Source organism: Nannospalax galili, unplaced genomic scaffold (genome assembly GCF_000622305.1).
Source record: "Nannospalax galili isolate Female #2095 unplaced genomic scaffold, S.galili_v1.0 scaffold290, whole genome shotgun sequence".
Taxonomy (NCBI): Eukaryota; Metazoa; Chordata; class Mammalia; order Rodentia; family Spalacidae; genus Nannospalax; species Nannospalax galili.
In genome coordinates, this window is record NW_008331486.1 from 5218980 (window position 1) to 5221606 (window position 2627).

The window sequence follows — 2627 nt, forward strand, 5'->3', positions numbered from 1 at the left end:
ACTCACTATGTAGATCTCGAAATGGCCTCAAACTGGGCTGGCCTTGAACTCACAGAGATCCATCTGCCTCTGCCTCCCAAGTGCTGGGATTAAAGGCATGTGCCACCACACCCAGCTCATTTATTTTTATGTTATATATATATATGAGTGTTTTGCCTGCATGTGTGTAAGTGCACCTGTGTCATGCAGTGCCCTCAGCGGTCAGAAAAGGGTGTTGGATCCCCTGAAATTGGAATTACAGATGGTTGTTAGCCACCATGTGGGTCCTGGGAATTGAACCCGGGTCCTCTGCAAGAACAGCCAGTGCTGTTAACCTCTGAGCCATCTCTCCAGCCCCCACAATGTTCTCTTAAGGCTCATATTAATATACTGAAAGTTACTTGGAAAAGCAATAAGAGAGCTAAGATGCAGCTTTGCCATTATTATTAAGCAGATAAAATTGCAGAGATTAGTTTACTTGCTGAGTAAGTCACCACAGAGTCAAGGAAATGAATCACTCCTACATTTGATAGAAGTGCATTCTAGTCACGAAGCAGCCAGGGGCTACCTACTCTGACACACCTTTGAGCAGGTTTGCTACGGTCAGCACGGGACAGTCAGCTGCTTGCTCACCTTGCTCACCTCGAGGAGCAGGCCTGTTTCTTATATTTCACTTTAAATATCTGCTAATTCTCTAAGAGCTGACCTTGTAAGAAGCTAATGAGAATATCTAGGAAAGCCCATTTTGTTTTTGGAAAGAAAAGAATGCAGAGAGATGAAGAAACAGAGTAACAACCACCACCACAAAAATATAACCCCATCAGAGCATGGTTGTGAAGCAGATGTAAATGATTCTACAGAAGTCTGTTGTTGTATGGTGTGGCCTTTGGAGAGGTTGGAAAACTTTAGGACCAGATGTGGAGTGTGGCTGCATTCAGCTCAGCAGCCTTTGAGGGGTCTGGAACCCATAGTCTTTGCTCATCTAACTACCATGTAGACCGAGGACAGTGGATACCCAGGAGATGAGGAAACCTGGTCCTCCTCGCCTCCCCAGTGCTGAATTCCAGGCCTGTACCACCACATTCAGCTAGATCTGGTGCTTGTGCGATCCAGGCTGGAGATGGTAACACAGCAGAGACTCACCCTGTCTGGGACTCTGGGTGATGCTGGGACCCATGGGGAATGAGGGAGCCTAGGAGGCCTGGAAAAGGAGAGGCTAGCCGGGCAGGAGGTGATATCTGTGGGGCCTGAGTAAGGCCAGCAGAGGAATATCTGAGGTTGGTAAGAAAGTAAGAGGGGCCAGTGTAGCTGAGGCTTGGAAGGGATAGGCAGAGGGAAGTTGAAGGAGTGCCGGGCTCTTCTTAGCCTTGATAAGGCCTTTTTGAGACAGGGTCTCCCTGTAGCCCCAGCTGGCCTGGAACTCGCTATGTAGACCAGGCTGGCCTTGAACTCACAGAGATCCGCCAGCCTCTGCCTTGGAGTGCTGGGACTAAAGGTGTGCACCATCATACCTGGTTTTGTTTTGTTTTTAAAGCCCTGGGGACCCACTGGAAATTTTAATTCAGGGAGAGGCAGGGTTAGAGTTGTTTAGAACACACTCTGGTTCTGTGTGGAGATTGAATGGGAGGTAGTGAGTTAGGGACTGTGGTGGCATCCAGGCTGGGGTAAAGGTAGTGAGCTTACTAACCTGGGTCAGAGACAGAGCAGAAGGTTGGGAGTAGGAGGTGGCCTGGGAGGAGTCTGACAGTGTTGAAGGGTTACGTCATGGCCTTTGGGTGTGAATGCAGAATGAGAAGGGGCTTGGCAGCTGATCCTAGCTAGCAATCATGTTGCTCGTTGGCAGGCAGAAGGCAGGAGAAGCAGTAGATCTGGGGGAACATTAGCTTCCCTATGCATCCAGCTTCAAGCACCTAGGCATGTCTCAGAGGAGATGCTAGGAGGCAGTGGTAGGTGTATTCAAGGCCAGAGAGAGGTCATACTGAAGGTGTGGGTCATTGGATGGCCCAATGGGGGCTAATTATATACTCTCCTGAGAGGATGGGGAGTGAGGAGGAAGGAAAGGGACACTAACTGACTGATGGACCCAGCAGGAGCAGCTAGTCAGCTGGGGGTCGGATCTAGTGGGCAGTGTCTGATTGTGTTGACTCACAGACCTCTGCACTTGACTCTCCATGACCTTAAGTCAGCGTAATTCTTCAGCTCAGGAAAGCGCCGCCACTCTCCAGGTGAGGAGTTTGGCAGCTGGAAACTTCCTGAGCCTTAAAGTCAGAAGCTGAGAACTGGAGAGATGGCTCAGTGGTCAAGAACACTGGCTGCTCTCACAGAGGATCTGTGTTCAGTTCCCAGCACCCACATGGTGACTAACAACCGGTCTGTCGTTTGTAATTCCAGTTCCAGAGGATCTGACATACTCTTCTGGCCTCTTCAGGCAGTGTACAACATGTATACTGCAGGTAAGACGCTCATACACATAAAAATAAAAAGAATTTTTTAAAAGTCCTGTGTTAGCCAGGTGTGGTGGCGCACACCTTTAATCCCAGCACTTGGGAGGCAGAGGCAGGCAGATCTTTGTGAGTTCGATGCCAGCCTGGTCTACATAGTGAGTTCCAGGACAGCTGGGGCTGCAGGGAGACCCTGTCTCAAAAAAG

General features: G+C 49.5%; 1 protein-coding gene across 3 annotated transcripts in view; it reads left to right on the forward strand.

Moving 5' to 3' along the window:
• Positions 1-2627, forward strand: part of Stxbp1 (syntaxin binding protein 1) — a 66262-nt gene that overhangs the window by 10313 nt on the left and 53322 nt on the right. Inside the window, exon 1 of one of the 3 annotated variants that reach the window (XM_029559760.1) lies at positions 2405-2432. The exons of the other annotated variants lie outside the window; for them this stretch is intronic. Coding sequence (XP_029415620.1) covers positions 2420-2432 — 13 coding nt within the window. The 5' untranslated portion in view covers positions 2405-2419. Of the gene's footprint in view, positions 1-2404; positions 2433-2627 lie in introns of those variants that run through there. 3 annotated transcript variants of the gene reach the window in all.